Source organism: Paramormyrops kingsleyae, chromosome 3 (assembly GCF_048594095.1).
Source record: "Paramormyrops kingsleyae isolate MSU_618 chromosome 3, PKINGS_0.4, whole genome shotgun sequence".
Taxonomy (NCBI): domain Eukaryota; kingdom Metazoa; phylum Chordata; class Actinopteri; order Osteoglossiformes; family Mormyridae; genus Paramormyrops; species Paramormyrops kingsleyae.
Window position 1 is genome coordinate 24,128,910 of NC_132799.1, and position 27,226 is coordinate 24,156,135.

Sequence of the window (27,226 nt, forward strand, 5' to 3'; positions counted from 1 at the left end):
CCACTGATATGTTTTATGCGTAAAGGAAAATATCTACTGAACACACGACTTAAAAGACCACCCAGGAAGTCAAAACATTAGCGACGCCCTTGAATCGTTACCAGGAAGTGTATGTCACCTGCGTACACGCAAACGTGTGGCGCGAAACGGCATTCTCACAGGAGGACATGACGGGATCTCCTGTATGTCACCTGTGGTGTCGTCGCGTCCGACTGCGTGGCTGGGAATCAAACTAAACAGGTTTTCTCTCTTATAGGCATTGCTGTGATAATTACCTGTCTGACTTAATAAGATTAAGATCAGTCCCTTTTCCTTAACTTGCAGCCCTGGGTTTTACATTTATTTATAAAACACGGGATTACTCTGAGGTCTGAGTAACAATCTTATTATGCATTCATACTTGATTTAAAGCTATTGAAAGTTAGATACCTACACGTGACGCTCCGTCTGTTCTTTACCTCTCGCTGTTTTTCTGTTTCCGGACTTTGGAGTTTCATAAACAGCTGACTGATGAGTGTGCTATTATAGGAAAGCGGTTTGACCTATCCTCAGATGACTGGTCTTCTTGAGTTAACATCATGATACATTACAGGTAAAGTTGTCCAGCCTTCACTGTTGTTATTGGGTGCTCGTTTTGTTTTGTAGAGGTCGCACTGAAATCAGGGCTTGCTCTTAAACGTCTAATGGTTAGGGAAACGCACGTGTAATTGAAAGATTGCTGGTTCGAATCCCTGACCAGCAAGGCACTACTGAGGTACCCTGAGCAAGGTATCGCCCCCAAGCACTGCTCCCCGAGCACTGAATTAGCTACCCCCTGCTATGTCCCATATGGGTTAAATGCAGAGGACACATTTTGTTGTTGTGTGCCAACAATGAGCACTGATCACCAAATTAAAACTAGACCTCAAATCGACTGTCATTGAACCTTTTGGTTATTGCATGGTAAATACTCATCTGGGGATCATAATTTGAAAACATTTAAAACAACTTATGCTTAGAATTTAATTTATTGCAGATTCATATTGTCTTCTTTGTGCTTATGGTTTGCTCATGTGTCATGAAAGCTCTATTGTTTGTTAGTCATTTATTTGTAGAATTTCTCAAGACGGCTTTCTGCCTCTTCTGGTTGGTTCTCACTCTGCTCCTGTCATCTGTCTGTCATCTTGTCTGCCAAATAAGCCAATGTGTGAATTATGCCACGTTCCATTTACCTTGGTAGTCGGAGCTGAGAATAATGTCACAACCTACTTAACTGGAAAGCCATTTAACCTGTGACGAGGGACCTGTTTCCACTCCCCCCAACCCGCCCGCCCAAGAAATAAAGCCTCAGCATCACATTGCTTTTCTGTTTTATTAGGAACCTGTTCAGATTTGTCGGTATCAATAGTGAGAGTGTAGTGATGCAATAAATAAATAAGCCAGTTCATACACCTAAACGAGGACTGAAGATGATTAAGTACCATCAATGATAAATAATAATAAATGTAATCACTGACTCAGGATCAGTTGTCCAGCTCAGGTCACCTTTGTCAGAAGGTTCAGCACCTGGAGCGGCGCTGACATCCCAGAATGCCACACTCCTGCATCATATTACATGTTAATGCACATCAGCCTGCTGTAGATGCACGGGTCGGCTTTTCAGGCTCTCAGTACCAGCTCAGAGCTGCTGTGGGCCCAACTGGACACTGCACCTGTGTATTGGGGAGGGGGGACATTACAAGGGCCAGCCGTTTGCTCCAGTGTCACAGGAGAGGCATGGTGACAGGAGTTAGGGACAGGCTGTGAGCTCGGCCTGGCAGCACCAGCAGATGAGGTCCAGCAAAAGATGGCCTCCTCAAAGCATGTGCAGTGTTTATGTTCGGGGTACAGCACTGAGACATTTTAGACATGCATAAAAGTCTTTTTTTCTCACAAATAATAAAAAAATAAATATCATAAACCAAAAATAACTACTACTAAATTCAGTGCAGAGCTCATCTTGACAGTGTATCTGAAAGCTGGTTCAATGTTAATGAATCTATTACAACAGGCAACCTTCACAGTTGCTAATGAAATCCTAATGCATCTCCACTATCCACCTAAAAGTGTTTTTGTGTTTTTATGAATCCCAAGCAATGCAGGAGCTTCCATAAACCCAAGAAAAATACTCACATACACAACAAGGCAAAAGTTCCAACATCTGCAATAATGATGCAACATTTTGCTCAGACTAACTAGTGTGACTTCATGCTAAATCTATTTCTAAGCCAAGCAGGGCCCTTCCTAAACACTGGCTGCATTAAGGGGAACTGGCTTACAAGCGTGAGCATGGTACGTGACCAATTAGTGACAGGGTCGCAGGTCGCACCTCGAGCTTCGGAGGAAGGTGGAACCTGGAACAGCTCAGTTTAGGAAAGAGCCGTTTTCGGGCCTTTCTGTGCTCCTCCATGTCATGCTGCGTTACAGGCATGAAACCTTAGGTGCGTAGTGTGTTTTCTGACCTAAAATGGAGTGGGGTGTGATTAAAAGATTAAAACTGACTGTCAGCTGATAGGAAGTGGTGAGGAGATGTGTGTATGGGGGGGGGTCGAAAGTGGTCAGCGGCGAAGCAGAACGGCCTGCAGGTCCTCCGGCAGGGAGCAGATGACTGTCTCCACATGCTTCTCCTGCTTCTGCAGCACTTCCTCCTTCACTGGGAGCTGCTGCCGGCGGGCCTTGGTCTGGGGGACAGGGGGAGGTGACAATGGAGCCACCAAAACGCACACGGACCAACAGACAACTGACCGCCAACGCTGAACATGGCTCAACCAACCAGCTTCTCCCTCAGCTTCAGCACAAGGTCAACGATCTCCACCTCGGACTTGTCTTGGATCCACGCTGCGAGGTCCTGCAGGGAACGTAGGAAGACGGCAGTACAGAGACGCTATGGCGCCTGCTGGGTCAAAAGGACCACAGTGCATTGTGGGAGTGGGTGGCGGCACTCACAGCTTCAGAGATGACCTCCAGGTGAAGACACTCCAGTTTCTGCGTCATCTCTCTGTGTCTGAGGCGAAACCACCCGTCAAAGTTTGGGGACCTGAAGAAGCGTCTGAGGGGTGAAATCGGGGCGTTGGCGGTTTCAGGACATTTTTACAGGATGTAAGGTTTAACATCAACATTGAGCAGAAATTGTGACTTTTAAAGGGGACCAAGGTCTCCCTGCAGCAGGACAGATGCCTCACCTGTACAGGCCCATCCAGTCACCCTTGAGCACAGAGGTGAGCTGGGGGCCAGCGTGCTCCAGTGTCTTCATGAACTCCTCCTGGCTGAAAGGCCGGATCTGGGGGGGCGTCTGGACACACATGGGGTCCCAGTCAGGCCATTGGTACGGACAACCAAGGACCCTCATCCGCTGATCATCTTGCCACCGGGATGGGAATTCAGGAGCACGGTGATGCACATCATCGCGCCGAAGGCCTGGACCTACCTTCCATGGTGTCACTGACTTCTGAAGGGGCATTAGGCTGGCCAGGTAACGTTCCTGAAGGAACAGGAACAGAAGAGCGTCCATGTGTGGGAATGCTGACCTGTGTTTCTGCACTCTCAGCAGCTAAATCTACTTTACTTTCATTTTTCAGTCTTAAAAAAAAAAAATCACACTCTCATTGATGAATATTTTAAGCAGTGCTCAGTTATTTAGTAGATCAGTTATCTTCTGACAGCACAATTATTAAATGAAATATTTAGCCTAAACGACAATTTTAGCTCAGTATTTAATTACTGCAATTGTCTGTGTGCCCAGTGCATGGTGACAGAAATGCAAGCTGGGAGGAAGGAGACAAGCCAGTCGACTGAGCCTCACCAGGGGTATAATGAAGCTCTGCGTGAGTTCCAGCAGGTGGCGCCTCAGGATAGCGCACTGTACCTCGGAAGGGCGCTTTCGCTGGATGCCCTAAGAGAGGAGCAGACGGACCGAGCACTCAGTCTGGGGCATACAAAAGGGCTCATACCCATGAAACATTACAGGTTGGGGCAGTCACCACTAGGGGGCTGGTCTCAGGGACGTGACGATTCACTTACCTTTAAGAGCCTTTTAATGAGGGCCTTATCTTTGTGAAGAAACGTTTTATATGCCGTGTATACGCCTAGGGAGAAGAGCAGAATGAAAACAGTCGAGGAAGCAGAGCCCCACGTCATCAAACGCCCTCCCCCATCTTTGGAGCGGCTTCCTGCTACCACTGGATTTTGGGGTTACGGTCGAGGGAGCCTCAGAGCTCTTTCCTCAGGCCCAGCTTCCTGCTGAATGTGCAATAATCAGTCCTTTGTTCTGCTTCACATATCATAGTCATGCCTTTGTAGGCCACTGTCTTTTGCTCTGCTGCAGAGTTCCCCAGTTTCAGTCCTGGGAGGCCAGTCTGCAACACAGTTTGCAGGTTTTGCTGCTCAAACATCTTAATTACTAATTGCCAGGGATAGTATGTGTGTACATTATATCAATTGTATATATTTAAATATTTTTTGTACATACTTCATATTTATTTTAAGGCTGTGAATTGACGGGGGCGGGGCTGGGCTGACGTCAGCTCACCCCTAATGGAAGCCTGAGGTGGGGGGAATCTATGAAATAGATTTGTACTATGAATAGTACAAAGTTAGAGGTGCGCTAAGGAAATTAGTGAACTGCTACGAAATGCTACCAAATAAACCATATTTTGAACTTTTGTGATGGAAAACAAAGGTTTTCTATTCTATTCTGTCATATTTAGTTTTACTAAGCTGTAATTTCAGAAATGTCCACTAGAGGGACCTACATCTACATTGTGACAACCCCGCAGACAGTCCAACACGTGCTTTTGGGGTAAGCTATCAAACAAGTTTTGTAAACTCTGACAAAAAATATTGAACTCTTTCAAAATTAAATAAGAGACAGGTTTGTGGCTCCAGGTTCCAACATTAAATACAGTAAAACCTCAGATTTCGAGCATAATTCATTCCGGAAACGTGCTCGTAATCCAAAGCACTTGTATATCAAAGCGAATTTTCCCATTAGAAATAATGGAAACTCGGATGATTTGTCTTACAACCCAAAAATATTCATATAAAAATTATTAATACAAAATATAAAGAAAAAATACATAAAAACAAATTAACCTACACTTTACCTTTGAAAAGAATCGTGGATGGTGTGAGGGAGACGAGAGAGAGGAGAAGAGGAGGGTTATTTTGTAGGACGACTTTCACTATAACTAATGGAATCACTGCTATCTGTTGGCTCACTGGAATCTTTCTTTTTGTGCGACTTTGACAAGGAACCTATCCTATGACAGCTGCTTTTGCCTCCTTTTCAATTTCACAGAAATGTGGACATTACATTGTCGTTAAACAGATTCATCGCTCGCATTGCTACACCCTTATTCGGGTGGTGCTTTTCTACTACATTTTGACTATACGAATGAGGCACGCCGACTGAGACCGAGCATGGGAGAAGCCGACTGAGACCGAGCATGGGAGACGATTACCCACAATCCCACAGCGGGGGAGAGAGAGAAGAACCATCGACTCAGTTGTGATCATGTGACGCTCGGCAGACAAAGCGTATACGTAACACTCGTATTGTGAGACCTTGCTCGTTTATTAAGTTAAAATTTATTACAATTTTTTGCTTGTCTTGCAAAACACTCGCAAACCAAGTAATTCATAATTCGTGGTTTGACTGTATGAGACAAAATTGTGGCCACAAAATATGAAACGTAAACAGACATATGTAAGCATTAATGGAGCCTCATGTAGCAGTCTGTGACGGAGCCACTTACCTGGCTTGGTGTCCAGGCTTTTCAGCTTGGCCAGCTTCTTTACCTTCACTTGCTTTGGCAAGTCACCTTAACCGGGTAGGAAGCAGGAATGAGCCCGGAGGAAGCCAGCCACTCGGAAATCAGCCCTGCTTACGGCTCATTCAGGGCACTGGCCAGTTAGCAGGGAACCCTGGGTTCCAGCTGGCCAGGAAGCTTTGGGGGTGTCTCACAGGCAAATGGCTGGGGCTGTACAACCTCTTATGGCATATGCTTCAGCATTAAGAGGCCTAATGCTCTGCTCTATGCTCCATTCGCCTCAGGGGGATCAGCGCACAATAACCCGACAGATGTCAGATAACAAGCTGCCACTTTCAGCTTTTAGAACTCTGCCTCCAGCAAGGCAGGGTGGGGGGGGTTGGTCAAGTACTGAGATGGGTGAGACACCCTCTCCAGTCCTACCGGACATCTTAAGGTCTCCCAGGCGGATGACATGGGGCCAGTACTGGAAGGTCTTGATGAAGAATGGGTTGGTTACCCCCAGGATGACATTGGGCCTGAATCACAAAGAGCCGGGCATGAGTGTGTGTGACAGAGAAACTGAAGACACTGAGTGCCAGGTAGCCAAAGAGCAGCGGAAACGAGGAAAAGCATGGGAGGCCCAGGCAGGGACGGCACTCACGGAGCTTGTGTCCTGGTGGTGTACTCCTTAAACTCGCTGTCGTGGATCGTGAAGTACGGACGATAGTCGCAGCAGTACTTGAGCGGAGCAATGGAGCTGAGGAAACAAACCAGCAGAGAGGTGAGGAACGTGACCTTTCACTTCATGTAGCAATGCAGCCGATAGCGGGTGCCAAGAGCCAGCTGGGGGAGGGCTGCCGCTGAACAGGCCCCCCACTGGCTCTGCCAGATATAAACATTCACCCAGCACGGCTCGGCTGGTCTTTGCACCTTCGGACATGTTTGTTAAACGCCGTGTGGAGGCATTGGAGCAGAGCAGAGATGGCAAGAGAGTGCTGCAGAGAGATTCCTATGTAAATAGACTGCGGCGGGTACCTGACGAGGGCCAGGACAGTTTCCGAGCAGGTGGTCGGGGAGGGCGCCATGACGACCAGCGGCTCTCCTAGCAAAGCCAGTTCCCAAAGCATCTGGATGTGGATCAGAAGAGACTGGAAACACCTGAAGCAGAGGTTAGAGAAATCACCTAGTTGCCTTCCTGCAGAGAACAGGCTAAATTGTCAGGGATCATCTTATTAATGCACACATGGCTCATGGCGCCGTGCTGGAGACACACAGCAGACGGGGAGGCTTGTCTGTTCCCCACAGCCTCCTGCCACCAACTCTGCTAGAGGCTTAACATCAGCAGATGAGTCTGACTTCCCTCACACTAACCAGTGCACAAATGCTAATGAAATCATCACAGCATGCAGGAGAAAGCCAGCATGTGGCCTGGCGAGATACCAGGAGAGGAGACAGGGGCCCAGGTGGAAGGCCGCACTTACCTAAACAGGTCCAGCTCGTGCACTGTGGGCAGGACCACTGGGGCTGGCAGCAGATTCTGTACGACAGAAACAGACGGCCATCACGGAGCAGGTTCCTGTCAGCTTTCACCCGCTCGGCACTGCCAGGCTCTCTACTGCTCCAGTCCCAAAGCACGCACATATCCCCCCCCCCCCCCCGGAGCCCTGCATGCTTGAGCAGTGCCCCGGCCGGCGCGCTCCCCCAGCACCTCGAGCGACTGACCTCCTTGTGTGCCTGCTTCAAGGGGCTCCCTCCCAGCTTGTCGTTCTTTGTTGGGATCCTGACCTGAATGATGGAACGTGGAACAGCCATACTCAGAATACCTCCCACGGATCTCCTGGCAATTATAGCCTTGTGGGGGTGGGGGGAGGGGCCTTACCTGCATCACCACTCCCATCACTGGCAGGTTGAGGGTCACCCCTGGCACTGGGGCAGGCCACTGGTCAATCTCATTGCAAACTGGGGGGCATAGAACATCACACCATGGGAGCCAGCTCACAACATCATAAAGACCTTCAGCCCCGAAACCACAATTTGGTCTGTAATTGGGAGGATTTAACCAGCTGTCCAGTCAAACACACAGCGCAGTTACGAGCCCATACACAAGTTTAGAAATCACCCTGCTTATCACTCCGCTTTGCCTAACCGAGCAGAAGCCAACAGGCTGAATTTGCCGCCTGGTCCCCGACCATCTCCAGCTCCAAGGTGGCTGACTGCTCCCTGCTTTAAGCACACGGTGCTGGCATCACAAACAACTTCAAGGGCTTATGAGAAGCCAGTCAGAAAAGCAGCACACCGAAATACAGTAAGGTTGACATGGAAATGCATCAATTTACATCCTCAGCACCAGGTATTACCTGTGCTACTACTAGTGTAGCAGATGCATTATTTGACAAAATCCAGTTGGATTTGTGTGACAGCAATGACATGTTTAAAAGAAGATCGAAATCCCGCTCTTTAACCATGAGAATAAAGGTACATTTACATGCTTAATTGTGGTCAAACAGGGTTTGTTCCTAGTGCCTTCGGTTTTGCACCTCACCTGCTTCAAGACAAGGCTCCAACTTCTCAAAAAACTCTGGTGCTACAAGCTGCAGCAGGGACTGGAAGAGGCTGACGTAAGGCAGCCGGGAAATGAAGACTAGGGACTTGGGAAGGAGAGGGTGAGGATGGCAGGAAACAGTAAATCACAGCTATAGCTAAGCAGCAGTCAGACGCCATGAGGGCAGTTACAATACAACATACACCATTTACTCATATTTTGGGTAAACACTGATCTTATCGACTGTGTAATTATGAGGTATAACAGCTAGTTAAAGCAAACATGGAGGTGGATCAGCTCAAAGACACCAGTGTATATCAAACACTCCGTAGTAGCATAGAAAACGCGATGATACACAAACTATTTTATCGAAAGACGTGCCGATACCTTTTGGAAGTACCCTCTTTTGACGGAGACGTCTTTGACTTGCCTGAAGTAGACATACCCAAAGTAATGCGCCAGGTCTCTCTAGAGGAACCACAAGGATGAACAAGCTGCCTTTTCAACAACACTTACTCAAATGACACACAATGTGCAGAACAGATATGGAGCTTGTAGTTCTGTCATTAGTATTCTTTGTATTTTATTTGGTTAACAGAGAGCAGCGGCCACATTTTACGGTAGGATTACCCTACCTGCAGAGTGACTGGAGCGTCCCCGCTGTAAGTGTCCTCTGATCCAAACCAAGAGCCCCTCTGTCCCACAGACTGCCGCAGCCTGAAACTGAACTGAGTGTCTCCAAGGCACCCTAGGAAACCAGAGGAAACCAGCATAAACCCAGCCTGGCGACTTACCCAGCTTCTGAACAATCACACTGCACGCATTCAGACGGCTGGGGAATGGTGTCAAATCACTGTCCAAGCTTCACGACCTATCAAGCCTGACTGGAAAACTTACCCGAGTAAGAATCTGGGAAGGACAGATAGCATATGCTGGTTTTCTGGGGGAATAATGTTCACACAAAAAGGTTATTAAATGTTGCTGTTCTGTCGTACGTATTGCAACCATGGAAAATACATGCTTGTGATATCCGCAGTAGACGCGAAAAACACAGAGCGGTAACTACGGTCGGAGCTTTAACATCAAGGGAAGCGAACGGCGCAGTTACCTCTTTTTCCGTAAGTTTCACATCTTGGGGATAAACCAACTGAAAAACAGAAGCAATAAAATAACTCCCAGAGGTCCCAAGGCGATCGTAATACGCAGCCAATATCTACCACGATTTAAAAGCACCGAAAGCTCTGTTGTTGGTACTGTTCTCATTAAACTGTCACCCACGACAAGACTCACAAGAAGAGTACAACATAAGACGTGAGTAGGCTTATTTCATTATCGATCTGAATCTTTTTTTTATTGCAAAGCAAATGTCACTCAAGCATGGTCACCAGCTGTCAAACACAGACAGGCTTCATCACACCTGGATACAGGTCAGTACCTCGATGGCTTGCCCGAACTCCAGATCAAAGGTAACGACGCAAACGCACTCCAGCCAGGAAGAGAAGCGGGCCCAGGCGGTGCGAGAAGCCGAATCGTCTGTGCCTTTTCCCCATTTATAGCCTTGGGGTTCGGCATTTTCCAACGGGTCCATCACAGCTTAGCAAGCCATTGCTTCCTGCTGTCTTCTTCGGCGGTGCTTGAGGCAAGTTTGCATCCCCAGCTGAGTGGTGTGTAGCGCCACCTACTGCTCCGGAGTGCGGATCGCTGCCCCGATTGTGACAGAGGGGACAGCCGCTCTCCCAAGTAAAGGAAAATGTACATACATCAAATACAGTACATACCGACTCATCGACTGGTCCTCACACAAGAAAAATATTTGAGCACAATATATGTCTCACTGTCTTCAGTAAAGGGCAGATACAGAAAAACCAAAGGAATTAAACCAGTGAAATCAGTTTTTAAGTGTTGTTACTGACAACAAAAACAGAAGAATATGAGCGCAGAATTCCCCCGTCACACTGGGGGAACATATCAACAATATGTAACAGAATATTTCAGCACCAAAAATGTATGTTTACCTTTTCTAAAATTACCTATAAAGTCTCATTTTATGCTCTGTCATAAAGAACTTGTTTGTGGGTTTCAACTGTACACGTTAACCTAGAAATCATCGTCAGTCGATATTAATGCACTTTGCATAATAAAATGGTATTCCAAACAATGATTTGGGGACGCAGTACTATTCGAAAAACGTCCTGTCCTATCACGTTACAGCGTCCTATTTTGATGTAATATTATTATTATTAATAATAATAATAATAATAATAAACAACCATAAAGTATGTGTCAACTCAGAAGGGACCGCAGCAGAAGAGAGGCTGTAGTGTTTAAGACACAGAGGGCTTAGTAATATTGGAATACTTTCTTATCTAATACTACACCATAACTTTCAGCACCTCTGATGAGGAACCTTGAAGCTCCGCGCTCTCGCGCTCGCCTGCGCGCTCCCGAGACAATGTCCGCCATTTTGATTCGAAAATATGACGGGGTTTCTTTCGCTGCCCTGAGTGCCCGTGAGGCCGGCGGCTCAGCTCTGCGACGGCTTTCTCTCCCCGTTTACTTGCGAAGGTAACGCGGGGCAGTGCGGGGGGGAGAAGCGGCGGCGGGTTCAGCAGGCTGCGCTGGTGCAGGGCGTTAGATGGACGGACGGCCGTGCAGCTGCTGGGGGTGTTTCGACCGGCGAGCTCTGCAGACGCGCCGTGCCGCGCTTTCGCTGTCACTGTCCTCGGCTCCAGGTGAGTCGCCCCCACGCGCTGCCGATCGCGCACGCGGGGCAGACGGGCGTGCGGGCGTGTTCGTCGTAACCCGTTTCAAGGCGAGTGTCCACTCGGATCCGCGTTACCTTAGCCGCCTAGCCTCTTAGCTGAACTTGATATGGCTAAGCTACGTCCCGTCATGCTAACGGCTAGCGGCCGTCCTGTCCTTCCTGGCACGGATAGTTAGTTAGTTAAGTTAGTTAGTCGGGTTTTTAGTCGGTTAGTTAGTTTGACGCGGCGCCTGGCCGTGTCTCCGAGGCCCTCTTAGGTCAGTGACCCGCTCAGCACCGACTCTTGTCTCCTCAGACCCGCCCGCTTCGGGCTGTTTTGCTGTTTCGTGGCTCTGTGGTTTAACAGTGAGCCGACCCGTAACGCAGCCGTATGGTCACACCAGCTAAAGCTGCCGAAGCTCCGGAGGCTGAATTCGAAGTGTTATTAGAGAAAAGGTACCGGTTATTACTGGATGCTTATCCGCGGACGGACGGGGCCGCTCAGAACCCTGCTCTTATTAACCAGCTAAAAACCGGTCTGCTTCATAGGTATGCGCATTGGACCAGATGGTTATCATTTTTAGGGGCTGGCAGTGATTAATCTAAACTAAGCTCACTGGGATTCAACTCCATTGAATCTCAGTCATTTTCACGAGCACGGTAACAAATGGCATTTTGTCATCGTACATTGCATTAAAAACGGCCTAGTCAGTGTGATTTAAATTGACATAACTAGAAACTCAGCAATTTATGGATAAGAGTTTTCTGAAATCCACATAGTCAGATGCATAACATGTCGTTGGTCCCTTGCAGCAAACTTGTTTTATACATATCTTGGACATCCCTATACTAGCGACATATTTTTCAATTCAAATAATGTACTCGTACTCAGTTACAGTTTGGCTACACCGTGCATGGTTCTCCGCTCAGGTAATCGTTTGGCACTGCTCAGTGAGCATGGCATGTAATGTCCTCATTTTTTTATTATTGTAACCTTTTTGGTATATATATTGTTTCCTTATTTTCCTCCATCTAGTTGTCTGAATTGGCCTAGTTGGTACTTTGCTCAAGTGTCACACAGCTATGTGTGTTGAGTCAGATTTGGACTTTGATACATGATTCAGTTCATGTAATCAATTTTCTGCTGTCGGTCACAGTGCTTATCACGTGGCTTTCTTGGAAGCTTATAGTTCCTATATATTATGTCACGTTATGGATTCAGATGAAACTGCACTAGGAAAGTAGCCCTAAAAAACAAATGCTACTGGGGATTGGTGTCACTTCAAAAAATACATTTTAAAACAGTCCCACATGGTCTTTGAGAAAGCACGGTTTCCTCTGTAACTAAATGTGTTCCTTAGCTTTTTCCTGTTGAAAAAGTTTTGTTTAAGGCTACATATTAACGTCAGAGTTTTTTGGTTCAATCTACCGATGGAAAAACTGTTCCCAGCAATTATATCTTGAAGTGTTTTGTTTCTGGTTGTCTTCTGTGGAGCGTGGGCGAATCTCGCGCTTTAAATGAGTCTGCCAGATTTAGTGTTTCCAAGGAGTCGATCTTGAGGTCTAAATCTGAGCTTGAAAGTAGAGCCAGCCAGTTAAGCATGTTGTTTCCCTCAGAGAACTTGTGCAATAAGCAGCTCCTGGTGGTGTTTTTCCAGTGTAGTGTGTGCAGCTGTGTGCCTGCATACTTTCAGGATTTGTCTTAGTGCACAGCACACCTGTACAGTAGCGTGTTGTGGTGTGTGTGTGTGTGTGTGTGTGTGTGTGTGTGTGGGGGGGGGGTGTAATCAAGCTGGAGAAGCAATAAGCAGTATGTTTTTTTCCTTTCCTTCGAATGAATGATAAATATGACAATGCATCTTTATTAATGTGATGTAGCTACCTAGCTTTGTTTTAGCGGGACCCATTAGCATGTAGGCCCTGATTTTTCATTTTGTTCTCTAAAGCTCCTAAATAGATGCCCTCTTCTGCTCTCCGCTAAGAAGATTGTCATCTGTTGTTTTGAGCACTCAGTGTTGCGCCTGAGATGGTTCAATCTGGTTGTCATGGGAACACGATGAATGAACGATAAGACGGGGAACTACGAAGTTGGCAGAAGCCCTTGTAGCTTGGGCGTCAGCATGTGATGTAATGGTGAAACGGGTGACTGCCCGTGCGAAGCTGAGCTACTTGGCTATCAGTTTCCAACGATCCCTCGATCTTGAGTAACCAGTGACATAAATAAGGAATATATTACGATGGGTGAAATGTAAAAAAGTTTTAGGTTTAGCATGTAACCCCAGTATGATTAGTTTTGAAGCTTTTGGTTTATCTTTTTGGCAGGATGGCTGCCTTTATCTGCAACAGTGTATAAGGCTTATGCAGAAATTTTATGTTTCCATAAGCTCATTAATGTGCATGGAAAAGTGACTATTGTCACCACTCTGGGAATCAGTCACTGTTATGTTTAGATGCCATCGTCTAGATTTTTTTTTCTTTTTTGTTTGTCATTGTTTAGATTTCGTGGTGTACAACAGCATGGTGTATTGTAACTAAGGCATCATTAAAAATGCAATTGGACTGTGGACTTTGGCCATAATATCCCCTTTGGGTGGTGAATATTCAATGCTGGTGCATAATGTATAACAAAGCGATGAGTGAAGGTGACATCTGTTTGAGTATTAGAAAACTAATGTGCAGTTTTAGCTCCTCATTTCTTGGTTCACAAATCATCCATTTAGGAAACAGTTTCTATGGATTTCCATTTGCTTACTTTAGCAATACAGATAGCTGTTTAAGCAGTTAGCCCTTAGCAACAGTTCTTCAGCCTCTTAAAATCCATTGTTAAATGCCAACTCGGTTAGAAATATCAATGGGAGCTCTTTAAAGTATGGTTAACCTTACAAGAGGAAAATGAATGCATGATGAACCAAGGGGCAATGCACCTGTTTTCTCTAGACGGCAATAAGGAACTAGTCTGTTAGCAGTCTCCTTGGGGCCTCATGATGGGCAGAGCTGGCTTTCCTCGCACATCATTTTTATGAACTGAGGCTTGACTCCAGAGCGAGAGGAAGTGTTTCACGAGGGCGTATTTCACAAGGAGCTCTGTGGCCGCCAATCAGAATGTGCATTTGGTTTTTGTATAGCACGGTGCCACGTGTACACCTCATTGCACTGACAGAGTGTCTCTGCCCTGTGTGAGAAGTGTGGAAGAGGAGGAGGAAGAGGAGGAAGGTGAGTGTGCAAATGTCCGGGAAGTCTGCAGGAAACGGAGCACAGCTGTGTGTGGGAGGGACTGAAGTCCAGCAGGAACTTGGGGTTATAAAAGACCATTCCTGTTACTGTTTTTCAGCTGACTGTTTTGTGTCAAGGCCTTGTAAAGGGGTGTTTGTGTAGGACCTTCAGTACCGTCAGGTGATTGGCAAAGCAGCGTCTCTGGATATTTCCCTGTACAATTTTTCCTTTGGCCAAATGGCCTGCCTGCTTCCCTCATGTTCTGCAATTTAAGGATGAATTGGTACCTTTATCTCTGGCTGCTCAACAAAACCATGGCAGTTAAACTGTGAACATTGTGCTTTGCTGTCAGGCTCATGGACAGACAGGAGAAATGAAAGAAAATGGTGTGTTGAATTTGTGACGGGGGTTACATTAACTGCAGTCAGGCTACTCTCTTCTGTTTTTTAAAAAATGGGGAGAAAAAAATCAATGTCTGACCTCACCAGGAGATTGTTCTAATATGGGTCACTTTCTTTGGAAAGTAAAATTAATATCATCTGCACAGTCAGTGTTTGCTCTGTCTCAGTGGCAACATCTGCAGTGTCTGTTTCTGATTGTCTGTGGCCTCTTTATGTGCTTGAATTTATAAAACAGAGTTTCTGCGCTGTGACATTTGCACTAATCTGTGGTTTGCAGTCCTTGGTGTTTGTGAATCCTCAGTGCGATGAAGGGCTTATTGTGAGTGAGGGATGGTGTCTGACCCAAGAAACACAACATGGATGGTTGGTTTTACTACCTATGAAAAGTAACTACAGCAGTTTGATTGTATCTTCCAGAGTAGAGGAATTAACACTAAACTGTGGCACACATATGCTCACTGAAAATTTATGCAATTACTTCTATAGAAGCTGGATAGCTGGTGCGTTTGACATTCTCTCTTGTATAATTAAAACTTCCAGAGGCCAGATTGTACACAATTTTTTTTCTTTGTGTTTGAATTAGAAAATCAGAAAATTACAAGAGAATCTCTGCATTCTCTGCCCATATGCCTCTCCTTGCTGGCAGCGAATAAACCTGAGCTGTACTCCCTGCAGGAACAGCGGCTGATGGAAGACAGTGGAGCGAGTCAGCCTTGCAATTTAATTTAGCCATGCTGCGTCGCTCTCATTTTTACCCCATCCTGCTGTGCTTTCCGCTATCATTGAGCTGGTGGGGGCTGCATGCAGCCCTGTTTGCCAGCACCACTCTACTCTGCCCTCCTTTTAACCTGCCAGGCATCCTTGCTGGGGTGCTTGGCTCACATTTTGCTTCAGTTTTTTGGTCTTTTTAACACGAACGACAGGGGTATGTTTTCATAGGAAGGCTTTTGTGGCCTGCGGATCAGGTGTTCTTGTTTTTTAGGCCTGCTAATAATGTTTAAAATGGTTCATTGATGCATGATGGGAGTGAACCCAGACTCCACCCCACAGGAGTAAATTGCTGTCATATTTGTGCTGTTCCTGCCCTCATAGAAGAACATGCCTGAAGTTCAAAGTGTTCTCTTAGTATAATAGTCAGGCCTGAATATTGACAGGCGTGTGTGGTCCTAGGAGGGATGGAAGGCTGTTAGACATGCACACCACTCTTGTGTGTAACGAGAATGCGGGCGTGCACCTGCCATTGAGTGCCATTGAGAAATACATTTAGTATAGCTATTGATTCTGGCTGGCTCACTGTCAGTTATGGCAAAGCAAGCTGATATGGCCTGAGACGCGGTTTTTGAGTGGTTGGTTCCTGAATCTCCAGTGGAATTAATGAAGAAACAAAAATGTGACTGCCAGATTTCAATATGAAGGACTCATTAGTAAGTGCTTTACTGATCTCTTCATGGATTTAAATGCCTATGGAAATTTCTTGGGTTTAGACATGATTCTGGTTGCTTATTTATTCATAGCAGTCATTTAGAGTATTAGAATAGTCATTGTAGAATTGTATTTTCGTCATATTGCTGGAACAAGAAATTCAGCAATAAACTGTATGAAGTCTTTCTTTTCTCACAGGCTGCTGCATGGAAATGCACTACAGTCCCCTGCGTTCTTTCCTGGTTCAACTCAAGTTTAGCTTTTATGCTGCGCTGCCTGATGGGGAGGGGGGTTGTTTTTCAGTGTCTCCAGGCTACATGGTCATTGTGACTCTGGATGGGGAGTTTTCACCTACCGAAGGCTCCCTGTCACTGCAAGGCCTGCAGCTGGCATAACCAGGAGCTGGCTATACATTTACAGATATTAGTAAGGTGCTGATTAAATTGCTTTTTTGCGTTTCATTGTTCAGCCCTGACTGATGCAATTTAACTTCAACACACCTATGCATAGCCGGTGAATGGTGCACTGGCTGGTGGCACATGTCCTCTGACTGAAAAGGGAAGTCCTTTGCCAAACGTTTCGCTTTCCAACTGCGTGTTCTGTTGTCTGGTGGTGATTTGAATGAGGAGATCTTTGGGGTTTTTAAATGCACGTTGTAGTGCATGTTCAGTCTGGCTGTCCATGTTCTTTTCTTCCCTTGCTTGAATTGCACATTGAGGTTTTACTTTCGTCTATCACAGGCCTTTTCAAGCAAGGACTTCGATAAGGCATCTTGGCATCCTCCTCAGGTTGCAAACTGCACAAGCACCTCTACCGATCAGGCGGTCGATGAAATGGTCATTAAAAGAGGTGGGGATTTCAGGTCCAGAGAGTACAAATCCAGCCCAAGATTTTGTTTGAACCAACCAGTTGAGTATAAAGAGTCACAGTCACAGAGTACTCAACTGGTTGGTTCAAACAAAATCTTGGGCTGGATTTGTACTCTCTGGACCTGAAACCTCCACCTCTGCTAATTAAGTTGACTGGGGTTGTGTACTAATTTCTCCAAGACCCAATGGAAATGGAAGAAATTCTTATGAGCCGAGCTGTAGCATTTCAGTACTATGGAACTAGATACAGGGAAGAATCTGACAATGGCCACTCCTGTGTCTTGCATGTGCTTGCTGTTTGCGATTTTGCCATGTGCCCTGTGTATTATAACTGCGCCTCTCTTGCCTGCTCCCAGGACTCTGAAGGCAGAAGTCCCATGCTGATTATTGAAAGGCTACGTCTGGCGTTCTGCAATCTGCGAGACAAATGTTTCTCAACCAGTGGAAGAGGATTCATTAAGGATACAGTCATTTTTACAAAGGTAATTCATATTCTTAATTACCTATGATAAAAACATTCCTGTTTGACAAATCATCTTGGGTGAACAAGCTGCTTAAGATGAAGCAAATGCTGCCTTTACTAAAGACGTGTAGGTGACTGCATGGCAGGCTGAAGCTGGTTTTCTGCTCCAGAGTGCTTGAGGCCCCGTAAGGGAGCTTCAACACCAGGCCATCGGCCTTCGTTACATTTGCCCTCCTTCCTGTAGAGATGCTGGCTTCTTCAGGGTGACTCTTCACGTGTCTGTGTTAAAACTGAAAGAGATCCAGATGGATCAAACTTTATTGGTCATAATGGTTTAGCCTAAGCAATTAGCTGCTGGATATAAATGGCGTTTGATTCGCCTGCTTTTAAATTCTCATTTTACAGCTATGACTCTTGGGTTTCTTACAGCTGAATATTTTGTTACGTAAGTTGATGCAGTTTGAAAATGTCAGAAATCAGTCACGTTCCCATACTTAGGGTTCTGCCCAAGTCCTACATATCTGGAATGTCCTTTGCTTTTGGCCTGTGTGTGGAGGCACATGCCTGTGCATTTGTGGGGTTGTTGTTGTTTTTTTTTATTAATTAAGCATAAGAGCATTATGTTATTGTTGATGGTATTAATGAAGACCAGTTGTGAGGGTGCAAACTACTTAGTTTGCTGGGAGCTTCCTTGTGCCTTAGTCATTTGAATTAAGTTAACTGTGCCCTAGAGGAAGCCCAGTCACTGGATGATGGTGTTTAAATGGGGTCATGTGACCAGACTGCTCTAGGAGCTTCTTGGTTTGTTGCGTCTCATGGCTCTTTCCCTCTGTATATATTCTCATGCACACATTGTATCTGTGTGAGATTTAGTTGCTGGACTCCTGACTAATGAGAGACTGGAACTGATGAGCTGTCACCTCAGGGATCTCTAGTTTTGGAGATAATTGTGCCAATTGTGACATTCCTCTGTATTTAAGACTGGTGGGACCTGGTTCTTTCACACTCCGCCTGTGTCACACTTTCAGGCATCCTTGCTGCTGCACTTTGGTTCTGAGAGCCCAGTTGTGATGGTCCAAAGGCTCTGAGCCTCAAACTACCCTGCTGTCTTGCATATCAAATGGAAAGTTTGTTTTCTTTTCAATTCAGTGTTTTCCTCTCTCTCAATTACCAGTGTAATATGTAATATGCAAATGCTTCTTGCTGCTAGATAGTGTGGTGTTCTGTCTGAATTAATTTTTTTCATTAGTGTTTACGAAAGTATCAGGAGGGTAAAATAATGTTTCCCCAGAAGAAAATGGTGATGTATGTACCCTTGTGCCCCCCAGGTCTGCACGGCCAGCTGCCATGTTCTGGAAGTTCGACCTGCACACCACGTCCAACGTGGACAAGTTGCTGGACAAGGAGGACGTGACGCTGCGTGAGCTGATGGACGAGGACGACGTCCTGCAGGAGTGCAAGGCCCAGAATCGCCGGCTGCTCACCCTCCTCAGCCAAGATGAGTGCATGCGGGAGCTGGTGGAGCTCATCACTCGGGAGCCTCCGTTGGACGTGGAGGAGAAGCTCCGCTTCAAGTGAGCTGGCCGGGGCAAGGGGGCAGGGTTCCGGGTTAGGGAACCACATGCCAGGGGCAGGGTTCCGGGTTCTTGTTTCGGAAAACGCATACAGTCGCTGCGGCTCTACCCCAAGGGAGCAGGGCTTCACTGCAGCAGCCTCCTGTCCTGCTCCATTCTCTGTGCTGTCGGCATTAAGATGGCTCTCTGGCCTCCCAACCGTCCCCATGCGTGCCTTTGCCACCCGTAAACACGGGTCGGGTGTCCGTGCAGTTTACGGCGCCTCCTCCTGCCGGCAGATAGTGTTTCTCCTGCTCAGAGTAGTAATTGGACGCCTGTCCTTCCCGCCGCCTGACTTGTGACGCTGGTCTCTGACTGGTCAGGTGTACTTGCTCGGTTAGAAAGGCACCAGCGTCAAGTTCATGCTGTTTTTAGCTGTCCCAGGAGACCACTACTCGGCATGGGGGGGGCAGGGTGTGCTGTGGATGGTTTCCTCGCCGGCAGCCGTGGACTCTTTGCCGGGGCTCCACCACCGAAGCCCCTAAACGCCTGTAGAGCCACTCTGACAAAGGTCCCCTTCAGTGTCACTCCCTTCTTCCTTCAGCTAGTCATGTGTCATAATGAAATTTCCAGAAAATGAAAATTTAATTGCATTTCTCCCTCGAATTTTCCATTCCATGTTTTTTTTATGCGGAGGACCGTCCTTCTTCCGAGTACATTAAAGCACGTCCTCGGAAGAGAAAATTGGGTCTTTAATTGTGCCGTTTAACACTGCTGTGTGTGTGTGTGTGTGTGTGTGTGGAAGCGAGCCTCCTCTCATATGCCTGTGTGCTGCTCAACCAGCCAAGGGGCTGGCAAACCGATTCATTGGCTTAATGTATTCCCAGCCATGCTGGGACCGGCATGTCCTTCTTGGTAACAATGCACATCATCCTGACTGAGGAATGCCTGTGTCCCCAACAGGGGACTGCTGCTGAACCAAAATAGCAACAGCTGTTTATCCGTCTGTGGCCCCACCCCCTTGCGCCGGCTCTTCCGGCCTGCGTGTCTAAGAGCTGCTGTTGGATGTGACTCTTATTCTCTCTTCATGTTTCCTGATTATTCCCAGCATTCCTCACACACTATGTGAATTTATATTATAGAAGGTAATTTAAATAAAATAAAAAAAATATATATACAGTATATCAAATATAAAATCTATATTTTTCACAGCTGTCTTCTCCTTGGTGCGAGCGTGATTATTTATACAGATGGTAAAGCGCACACCTACAGTGGCACACCTGTGAGTGTGAGACCAGCTGCCCGTGGAAGCCCAGGTCGGCAGGTGTGCGGACGTACGGATCTTGTGGTTTCAGCAGCCTGCCTTCCCATTTCCTGGTTCCCATGATATCATGCGCTACTGATGGCGCCCCCCGGTGATCGGTCATGCTCATTGTCCATCACCCTCGTGCCAGGCCTCGGGGACCCCTCCAGCTGGTCCACCTTCCCAAAACTTATTATGCTCTGTACTTTGCAGTTTTTGCAGAAGGGGTAAAATAAAACGATTTCCTTGTCATGTTTGACGTGAAATGGAGAGTTTTCTCTGCTGATTATGCTTCTGTTGAACGGTCACTGCTGTTGAATCATTCATGTCTGTTCAAAGTGGCAGATGAATGATAACAGCGGGGTAATTAACAGTTAATCTTCTCGGGATCTCATTCTTGTAATAACAGCTGTAGAAAGATGCTGTGATGTGCCACAAAACTCAGAATGTGAGTCATCTGGCATGACAGAACTTGGGTTGGGGACAATTATCGTTATGGCTTGGTGAAGGCATCTTCTAGGTGCCCGTTATTGTACATGGAGTTCAGAGGTCTACATCTACGGCTTCTGTGAAACGCAAATAACGCCGAGGGAAACGTGGAATTTCTGTCCTCCCCTCATGCCCTTGCCTGTCATTTAGCCTCATTCCCTCAATGGCTCTCATCTCACAGATACTCCAACGTCGCCTGCGAGCTGCTGACATCAGATGTGAGCCAGATCAATGAGAAGCTGGCGGGGAACGAGTCCCTGCTGGAGGGGCTCTATGGCTTCCTGTTGCAGCAGCCCCCCCTCAACCCGCTGCTGGCCAGCTTCTTCAGCAAGACCATTGGCAACCTCATCGCTCGCAAGACTGAGCAGGTGTGTCCTCCGAGGGTCCTTAAGTAACTTCATCGTACCCCTGGGCTTTCTGAACGCCGGTTTCACGATCTTTCTATATCTGCTAAATGGTCAAAAAACGTTCTCACGTGTACATTTGCCTATTAACATATCTGCGTGTTTATGTATGCATTTGTATAAACATCCGTAATTAGCTGGTTCTGTTCTCACTTTAAGCTAAAACAAAGGCTACATTCATACTACCAAACTGCTCTGATATACTCAGGGTAGTGTGGACACACAAATCCGATCTTTTCAAATTAGATTTGAGTCCTTTTCCTGTGTGGTCTGATACATATCCAGTTTGTGGCCGTACAACATGAATGAACGTCAGATTGATTCATGTGCTTTTTTTTGCCTATACTTATGTGCTGAGCATTTTTTTGTTGTTGGTGATAGAGATGAGTCATTCAAAAACGTATCAATGCGTGCATGCGACCTGCTTTGGAGGGCAGATGCGTTTACATTACCGTTAGACACAGGTCACTTGTAATTATGAATCAAAATTGGATTCACATATCTTAGCAAAAATTCAGAATTGGACAATGAGGCTTGTAATGTGATCATAGCCAGTGTGTTGCATTGGTAAGTCTGTAATAAGTCATAGTACAAGTGTTCTTTGAAGTATTGAGCCTGCCGTCTGGGAAGCTTTATGCCAGTGTGTCGGCTGTACGAAGTGGCCATTTTGTTGGTGGCTAATGACAAGCAAACTTCTGCTGCAGGTCATCGCATTCTTAAGGAAGAAGGATGAGTTTATCAGTCTGGTGCTGAAGCACATCGACACCTCTGCCATGATGGACCTCCTCCTGCGGCTGATCAGCTGTGTGGAGCCAACTCCTTTGAGGCAGGACGTGCTCAACGTGAGTCCCGAGTCGGTCGCGTGTCAGCGGTCGAGCGTGCGTAGTACACAGGCATCGTGCTGGTGCCCGCTCCTTTGAGGCAGGACGTGCTCAACGCGAGTCCCGAGTCGGTCGCGTGTCAGCGGTCGAGCGTGCATAGTACACAGGCATCGTGCTGGTGCTTTATTGCTGCTTCTAATCACCTCAGGCGGCCTGAATGCAGAGCAGGGGGCTTTCGACAGTTTACTGTGGCTACATTGTGTCGTTACCCCTCTGTTTTCGTACCGTTAAATAAGCATTATGTATTCTGCTTTTCAGTCCCCAGAACTCCAGCCTACAATGTGTGGTTAGTTATAAATGCCATCTTTACGATGACACCTTCCTAAATGCAAGTTTTGTATTTTGCACTAGGCATAATACTTTTACCAATTAAAATATGATCATGTCTGTTTTTGTCACTGTCATTTAAATACCACAGATTCCATTTTATTAAATGTATATTAAGCAAATCACAATGTTGGATGTTTGTTTTTCAGCATTTGGCTGAATGAGATGTTGCTTCTGTGTGGGTAGATGCATTTCACAGATAGTTCTCCGTGGGTTTAAAGCATTTCGGAGACCATGTGACCTCTGCAAGTCAAAAAAAGCATCCGGGAATATTGTGGATATCTGATTATGTGGCTGTGGTGGTCTGGACTGTGGTTCATGAGTCCGTGTTCCATGGCCTTGATGTGATCTCTTGGGTTTATTTGGAATGTACCATCTCCTTTTGATCTTCTTTTCTTCCAGTGGCTAAACGAAGAGAAGCTCATCCAGAGGCTGATGGAGCTCTTACGCTCTGGTGTCGATGACGAGGTGAGTCTGTTGAGTTATCTGCTAGGGTGGCTGCCTTCTGACTCGTGCCTACCCCCATCTGGCGGGCCTATGTCAGTTTAGCCATTATTTCTGTGCTGTATGGCTTCCTTGACCTGATCTCGATGGCGGTTTGCCACACAGAGGCAGTCGAATGCCTCGCAGACACTCTGCGACATCATCCGCCTGGGTCGTGACCAGGCCACACAGCCGCAGGATGCCGTGGAGTCGGACCCACTGCTCGGCACGCTGGAGTCGTGAGTCGCCTGCACCGCCGCGCCCCTTCCTCTCTCTGCAGGGGTGTCAGCCTGTCTCACATGCGTCCTCCGTGTCCTCTTCAGTCAGGAGACCGTGTCGGAGCTGCTGAGGAACATGTTCGATGGTGTCAAAAGCGACACCTGCATCGTCAACGGCACTCAAGTGCTCCTCACGCTGCTGGAAGCAAGGAGGCCAGGGTGAGATCCCATTTTTACACTAAGGGGCGACAACTGCATGCGAATGGTGCTGTGGGGCGTTCCGGCACAGGTCTACAGCGTAGGGGCGTCGCCGTACAGCACACAGGCAGAAGGGGGGGGGGGGGCATTAGCTAAGCTCTCCCTACTCTGCTGTCTCCCGCAGGGTGGAGGGCTTGGTGGACCTGTCTTCTCAGGGATATCAACGCTCTTGCACTGTCAGTAGCAGCATATTAGATGCTATTGAACCTCATCTGAAAGACTTCCAGCAACTTCTCCTGGACCCCCCCAAGGTGTGGACACCTCTCGCTGGGCTCCCAGGGGAGTTCCTTAGGGATGCCGGCCACCCGACGCACTAAACGGCCGCCTGTCTCGCCCGTTAACAGAAAGCCGCCATCCTGACCACCATCGGGGTGCTGGAGGTGCCGCTGGGGAATGCGCGGCTGCATGCGGCACGCCTGGTGGCCTCTCTGCTGCAGTGCTGCACGCTCGCCATCAGCCAGGAGCTCTGCCGCCTGGGCACTGTCGACCTGCTGCTCGTGAGTGCTCGGGTTGGCCACCAGGGGGTGTGACGGTCAAGGTGGCCGTGAAACGATCCACCGCTGTGGAGGAGCTCACAGTTTCCCGTTTTGTCATGTCGCCCCACAGGATTTATTTTTTAAATACACCTGGAATAACTTCTTGCACTTACAAGTGGAGCTGTGTGTGATGGCCATCCTGAGCCGCTCTGGGCAGGAGCAGAAAGAGGAGGTGGAGGTGGACAAGGACAAAGGGATGGGGGAGACGGCCGAGGCCTCGGGCAGCAACACCCTGGTGGCTCACGTGAGGATCAGGCTCAGCTTGCGCTTATTCCACCTCATTCTCCTCCCTGTTTATTCACTCCTGTTTTGCTCTGCTTCTTTCTGCTTGATCTGTAAACCCTTTAAGTTGGGTGGTTGTGTGCTGGGCTGGACACCGCACAGGACTGAATGTCCCCTTTAGGGATGAATTAAGTAGACAGTGGGAGGATGGGGAGGCCAGATGTGGACATCATTGATGTCTATTCTGGGTGAAACCTTGGCTTCTCCACACTCATTAATGATCTGGGGTCAAAAGGCCGGGTTTGGTAAACAGGTATGTTTTAATTGCTCTAAAAGAATGATACTTTAACTTGGCTTTACTAAACCTCTTTTTAATCAAGTCATCCTCCAGGACTGTCTCACACACACACATGGGCCTTCGCAGGCTTCGCTGTGAGCTAGCGGTGTCGCTTCTGTTAGCAGCCCTTTGCACTCCTCCCTGCCCCTTCTGCAGTCTCCGCTCCCTCTTGACTTTTGACCTGTGTCGTCCCCCCCAGCTCTTCCAAAAGTGTCGTCTGGTGCAGAGGATACTGGATGCATGGGAGGAAAACGAGAAAATCCAGTAAGAGACGAATCACTGGGCTGTGTGTAAGGCCACATCTGAATGCTTCCATTGTGACGGGGATGCTCTCTTTGGAACGTCATTTTAACGGTCAGGGAAAGGGGTCACTTAAGAGGACAGAGCCGAAGCCGTCATGCTTCATGAATAGGGTTCAGCGCAGTCTTCATTATCGCCACCCGGTGGTGGCTAGGTTTCTCTGCAGGGCCATCTCTCACAGGATGTGCCCCTCCTGACTTGCAGAGCTGAAGGTGGCATGAGACGAGGAAACATGGGCCACCTCACTCGAATCGCCAACATCGTGGTGCAGAATCTAGAGAAGGGGCCGGTGCAGGCCCAGATCGGCGACCTCATCAAAGGTGCGCCTCTCACTATGCCGTTCTGCTGTGACACGCTGATTTAAAAACGTCAGGCGATTGGCTCGTTCCCATGGCTGTACTCATGTTTCTGTGTCTGTCGTGTTGCAGAGCTGCCTGAGGACTGTAGAGGGCGCTGGGAGAGCTTCGTGGATGAGACCCTGACAGAAACCAACAGGAGGAACGCTGTGGAGCTGGTGAGGAGCTGCCTCTGCCTGATCATCAGACACACAGCTAGGCTGCAGCTAATCCCATGCTGTGTCTCCCAGGTCAGCGCCCACAATCTACACTCCTCCAGCGAGGACGACGACATGGAGAGCCCTTTCCCCAATGAGCTGTCCCTCCAGCAGGTAAGCGGTGCCGAGCTAAGGTATAAAGCGTCCGTCTGTCGAAGAACCCCGTTTTTCACCCGAAACGCCCTTTTCCACCACAGGCCTTTTCAGACTATCAGATCCAGCAGATGACGGCCAACTTTGTAGATCAGTTTGGGTTCAATGATGAGGAATTTTCAGACCATGACGACAATATCAAGTAAGATTTCATTGCCTGCTGAATCATTGTCCTTTTCAAATCCCCTGTCTGGGTTTGTTTGTCATCACCTTTCCAAAAAGACCTGCATCATTCTGACTGCCACGTGTTTCTCTGTCCCACAGTGCCACGTTCGATAGGATTGCGGAGATAAACTTCAATTTAGATGCCGATGACGAGAGTGTGAGTCTTTCCTTAACCTTCCCACATATTTCAGAGCAGCTTAGAAGAGAGACTGTTCCTTTTGGGTGATAGGGGTCCGTAGAGTGGATTGCATGACCGTTATCTGTGTTCTTCCCTGTTAGTTTTAAGAGTGTGTGTTGGATGAGTCAGCCAATGATACGGCACTGTATCCAGTATGTTTCCAATGGAGTAAACTGTGATTGGCCGATCACAAATAGTGGTGGGACAAGGGTTAAGTTAAACTTGGTAGGTCTGACGGCCACAGCTAATTGTCTTGCGTGTGTCTCTGGATGCAGGCTAACTCCGCTGTGTTTGAGGCCTGCTGTAAAGAAAGAATACAACAGTTTGATGACGAGGAGGAAGAGGATATCTGGGAAGACAGAGAGATCAACTATGCAAAACAAGTCCGTTCGAGGACAAGGTATGTTGGAAGGCCAGATTTTGCTGCTTTCCCACCTGATCTCTTGTGTGTCCTCCTGCAGTCAAAGATCATGTTGCCCTGGCTGTGGTTACAGTAATACGATGGGAGATATGGGAGTTAAACGGCATCACTACTCACCATGCAGATGTGCTTTCACCAGCTCACATGGTGTGTCGCTGTCTTTCAGATTCGGGGTCTCTCTCACCACGGAAGGCTCCTCCAAGGCCAAGGTGGAGAATGGGGCTCGTGAGCACGGCCCGGCCCCAGGTTCAGATGAAGATGACGAGCAGCTGGAGCCCAGTAAGGCAGCCACGCAAATGGAGAACACCAAAAACAAGATCCCGGGAGACCAGCAGGCCTGCTCTCCAGAAAGTGAGGGCCAGGGGGTGCAGGGTCTGACACACACATGTCCCGCGGCCGTTCACGTGCATGTCTGTGGCCTCCTGTCTGTGGCGAAGTCAGCGGCACACCGGATATCATTTGGAAATGTCTGCACACGCTTTTAAATTTAAAAAAATGGGCCATGTGGTTTTGAACACAGTGGCTTTTTCTCAGATATGGTCCTGACCCTAAATGCAGTCAGTATGTTCAGCTTTAATACAGCAGATTAATTAGAAAATTCATGAAGAGTGTGTAAGATGCTTGATGCGTGCTGGTTGGTGTGCGGTGCTGTGCCTGCCCTGGGTATGCTCCTTCTGCCGTCACCTCACACACGTCCCACACATCTGCGTTCTGCCACAGGCCCGGGCTGGACGGCTAACTTCGAGGACCTGGCAAAGGAGCCCAGCCCCTGTGTGGCGGTGGACGTTGGCTCCAGCGTGTGGGACTCGGTCGCCCCCCAACAGAACTCAGCCGGCTCCGAGGAAAAAGGCTGGGCCAAGTTCACAGACTTCCAGAGCTTCTGTTGGTGAGCTCTGAGAAGGGCTGTGGGCAGATCCTGCTTTGGCGGTTATTTGTTTGGGCTGTCTTGTATGTCCGTTAACGTTGCGGAGCAATGTTTATGTAGAAACGTGTCCTTTCGTAAAGTGTCCTGCCTGTCGCTGTA

General features: G+C 47.7%; 2 protein-coding genes across 6 annotated transcripts in view; one reads left to right on the forward strand and one right to left on the reverse strand.

The window, feature by feature from the left end:
- Positions 1–1,332: 1,332 nt before the first annotated feature.
- Positions 1,333–10,653, reverse strand: dennd6b (DENN/MADD domain containing 6B). Its single transcript, XM_023816021.2, has 20 exons — positions 9,746–10,653; positions 9,419–9,457; positions 9,208–9,250; positions 8,946–9,058; positions 8,698–8,778; positions 8,311–8,416; positions 7,648–7,727; positions 7,491–7,553; positions 7,250–7,305; positions 6,804–6,926; positions 6,430–6,525; positions 6,210–6,304; positions 5,772–5,837; positions 4,039–4,103; positions 3,821–3,910; positions 3,446–3,499; positions 3,201–3,310; positions 2,965–3,067; positions 2,792–2,866; positions 1,333–2,699 (listed from the first exon to the last, which is right to left on the reverse strand). Exons 1-20 carry the CDS (start codon positions 9,896–9,898, stop codon positions 2,577–2,579), a joined length of 1,734 nt encoding a protein of 577 aa, XP_023671789.1. The 5' UTR covers positions 9,899–10,653; the 3' UTR covers positions 1,333–2,576.
- A 115-nt stretch (positions 10,654–10,768) lies between these two features.
- LOC111846127 (serine/threonine-protein phosphatase 6 regulatory subunit 2) overlaps positions 10,769–27,226 on the forward strand; it is a 32,681-nt gene continuing 16,223 nt past the window's right edge. Inside the window, exons 1-20 of one of the 5 annotated variants that reach the window (XM_072709908.1) lie at positions 10,769–11,042; positions 17,315–17,440; positions 18,750–18,995; positions 20,948–21,134; positions 21,875–22,012; positions 22,781–22,846; positions 22,988–23,100; positions 23,185–23,298; positions 23,462–23,588; positions 23,682–23,834; positions 23,944–24,117; positions 24,632–24,696; positions 24,937–25,052; positions 25,161–25,246; positions 25,319–25,399; positions 25,483–25,580; positions 25,703–25,760; positions 26,057–26,181; positions 26,369–26,553; positions 26,923–27,088. In XM_072709908.1, the coding sequence (XP_072566009.1) occupies positions 18,769–18,995; positions 20,948–21,134; positions 21,875–22,012; positions 22,781–22,846; positions 22,988–23,100; positions 23,185–23,298; positions 23,462–23,588; positions 23,682–23,834; positions 23,944–24,117; positions 24,632–24,696; positions 24,937–25,052; positions 25,161–25,246; positions 25,319–25,399; positions 25,483–25,580; positions 25,703–25,760; positions 26,057–26,181; positions 26,369–26,553; positions 26,923–27,088 (2,279 nt within the window). In that variant the 5' untranslated portion in view covers positions 10,769–11,042; positions 17,315–17,440; positions 18,750–18,768. Of the gene's footprint in view, positions 11,043–16,497; positions 16,521–17,314; positions 17,441–18,749; positions 18,996–20,947; positions 21,135–21,874; positions 22,013–22,780; positions 22,847–22,987; positions 23,101–23,184; positions 23,299–23,461; positions 23,589–23,681; positions 23,835–23,943; positions 24,118–24,631; positions 24,697–24,936; positions 25,053–25,160; positions 25,247–25,318; positions 25,400–25,482; positions 25,581–25,702; positions 25,761–26,056; positions 26,182–26,368; positions 26,554–26,922; positions 27,089–27,226 lie in introns of those variants that run through there. The other 4 variants (XM_023816014.2, XM_023816016.2, XM_023816018.2 and 1 more) reach the window with 4 other exon arrangements.

Excerpts from the sequence above, each read along its gene's own strand:
- dennd6b (XM_023816021.2), bottom strand. The coding sequence starts at position 9,898 with ATGGACCCGTTGGAAAATGCCGAACCCCAAGGCTATAAATGGGGAAAA. Across the intron at positions 9,251-9,418 it reads TGAAACTTACGGAAAAAGAG|AAAACCAGCATATGCTATCT; the intron begins GTAACTGCGCCG and ends TTATTCCCCCAG. Across the intron at positions 4,104-5,771 it reads AAGCCTGGACACCAAGCCAG|GCGTATACACGGCATATAAA; the intron begins GTAAGTGGCTCC and ends TCTTCTCCCTAG.